This window comes from Echinops telfairi, unplaced genomic scaffold (assembly GCF_000313985.2).
Source record: "Echinops telfairi isolate 266 unplaced genomic scaffold, ASM31398v2 ScPeMD7_7457;HRSCAF=8495, whole genome shotgun sequence".
Taxonomy (NCBI): domain Eukaryota; kingdom Metazoa; phylum Chordata; class Mammalia; order Afrosoricida; family Tenrecidae; genus Echinops; species Echinops telfairi.
The window spans coordinates 32,904,541-32,907,182 of NW_022111357.1; the positions used below are offsets into that span (position 1 = coordinate 32,904,541).

The 2,642-nt window shown below is 51.0% G+C and overlaps 1 protein-coding gene across 1 annotated transcript in view; it reads right to left on the bottom strand.

The window, feature by feature from the left end:
- PLOD1 (procollagen-lysine,2-oxoglutarate 5-dioxygenase 1) overlaps positions 1-2,642 on the bottom strand; it is a 38,662-nt gene that overhangs the window by 2,145 nt on the left and 33,875 nt on the right. The window contains exon 15 of the mRNA XM_004705425.2: positions 1,032-1,178. Coding sequence (XP_004705482.1) covers positions 1,032-1,178 — 147 coding nt within the window. The remainder of the gene's footprint in view (positions 1-1,031; positions 1,179-2,642) is intronic.

A 2,642-nucleotide genomic window follows, 5' to 3' on the forward strand; every position in this document is an offset into this window, starting at 1 on the left:
TATAAATTATCAAGGGCTCATGAGGGAGGGAGGGGGAGAGAGGGGCAGGGACGGAAAAAATGAGGAGCTGATACCAAGGGCTCAAGTAGAAAAAATGCTTTGACAACGATGGTGGCACCATATGTACAAATGTGCTTGAGACAAAGGATGTGTGTATGGATTGTGATAAGAGTTGTATGAGCCCCAATAAAATTTAAAAATATTAAAAAATAAAGAATATGGGAAGGAGGAGGCGAGGAGAGCTCATGGAAGTTATAGGAGTGGAGGGAAGAAGGAAGGGATGGAGGGAGTGAAGGAAGGACGGGGAACTGAGCCTCACAGCTCCGCAGAGCAGCAGTCTGGACAGGGGGCTGTTTCTCACCAAGCCTAGGGGCCCCCTAGAGGAGGTTGGAAGCCAATGCAGGCCCCAGAGCCAGTACACCTGGCTGGGCCCAAACTAAGCCGGTGGGCTTAATTCAGCCAGTGGGGTCAACCAGCACCATGGACCACGCCTCCCAGCGAAGGTCGCCTGAAGACCAGAACTGGGAGACCGGCCCTCCCTCCTCTCCCTCTCCCTCTCCTGTCCTCCCCTCAGGTCCTCCCTACATGTGTGGGGGTGCAGTTCTGTGTTCCCTTGGCTGTAAAACCTGAAGCTGCTTCTATCCTTTACAGAAACTCACTTGGATCACAAACCAGGCTTCGGTGAGAATTTCTTTCTTGTGCAAAGCCAAGGACCAAGGTATTCCCCACCCGAGAAAGCCAACACGATGTTAGGCGGGGAAAAGATTGAAAATGGGGGCAGGGATGGGGGGGGGGGGGCAGAAGGACGGATGACACACAGGCGAGGAACTAGAGAGACCCCGAGGGCGGGAGCGGGGTGCACTGCCAGCTAACTAGGAGTTTGCCAGGCCAGCCTAGCTGCCCTTGAGGCGGGGTTTAAGGAGACTGAGAAAGGACTAGGAAGATGAGATGAGGCAGAAGGGCTCCCCACCCACTCTTCTTGAGGCCCCCATCTCTGGGTGGCCACACCGCTGTCCCTAGCCCCTGCTCACCCTGGTGTAGTAGCCAGGGTACAGCTTCTCTGTCATGGGCGCAACGTACTCCACCAGGAACTTGTGCCACTCCCGCTCAAAGCCGATCTGGTTCATGTGGATGTCAATGGTCGGCACGTTCTCATAGCCGCCCTGAATGCGGTTGTCCTGCAGTCACCAAGGACAGGGTGTGTCCAAGAGGGTACAAGCCTACGGCGATGGCAGCACCCACCACCACCACCACCACCTCGGGGTGGGCTGACTGCTCCATCCCCTCCTACAACTAAGCGGTTTCGAGACACAGCAAACGTGAGAGGGTTTTGCAGATGTAGTTAAGGTCCCTAATCAGTTGCTTGTGGCCTGCTCACAGGGCAATGATGCTGGACGGGCATCATTCAGGTGTGTCCTTTAACAAGAGGAGTTCAGAAGATTCTCAAGCTGCTCTCAAAGAAGTCAGCCACCCTGAGCTCTGCGGCTGCAAGGAGATGAACTCTGCCAACCAAGAGAGCTTGGACTAGGAGCCTGAGCCACAGATGTGGTCCAGATGCACAAGGGTTTTCCCCCAGGTTGTCCGCATATTGTATGCTGGGCCTAGGATGCTACTTGCGAGCGCATGGTGGGTGATTACATTCGGAGGTCTGCTACTTAGAACAGTGGTTCTCAACCTTCCTCATGCCGCGACCCTTTAACACAGTTCCTCATGTGTGGTGACCCCCAACCATAACATTATTTTCATTGTTACTTTGTAACTGATTTTGGTACTATGATGAACCGTATTGTAAATATCCGATATGCAGGATATATTTTAATTGTAAAAAATTGAACATAATTAAACACAAAGCATGGTGGTTAATCCCAAAACTATGGAATTATATATTGTGAAATGTTCATTTTCTGATGGTCTAAGGCAACCCCTGTGAAAGGATCGTTTGGCCCCCCCAAAAGGGTCGAGACCCACAGGTTAAGAACCGCTGGCTTAGAGGTCATCTCCCTGAGGATACCAGCCATCTTGAGCAATCAGACCCTTTGTCTGTCCCACCATAGGTGGGGTCCACTCCCTGCTGATAAGATAGTGGATTGTTTCCCTGATGGAGAGCCCAGAGACAAGGTCAAGCCAACCGAAGAATGATCAAGGTTAGGCTGCCATCTTGGATCTAGGATCTACCCATCTTGTCACATGTATATCCCTCCCCTTCCTATTACATGTACACCCCTAGCTCACCCCCTTCCTGTGGTGCATATGCCTACTGTACAGCCCTTTCCTGTTACGTAAGTGGTGACCTGTAATCAGAGGGGCTTGCACACCCCCTAGGTGTATATAAGCCTTGGTTAGAAATATATTCTCTCTTCTCCCACCTCCACATGGACCACCAGGAAGGGCTGAGGAAGTGGTGTTAACAAACCCAGGGACAAGGGAACAACAAGTGATCCAAATCGGTGGTGAGGAGGGTGTAGGAGACCTGGTGTGACCAAGGGTAATGTAACCGAGAGGAATTACTGAAACCCAAATGAAGGCTGAGTATGATAGTGGGACAAGAGGAAATTTCAAAGGAAATAGAGGAAAGAGGTAGGAGGCAAAGGGCATTTATAGAGGTCTAAATAGAGGCATGTACATATGTAAATATATTTATA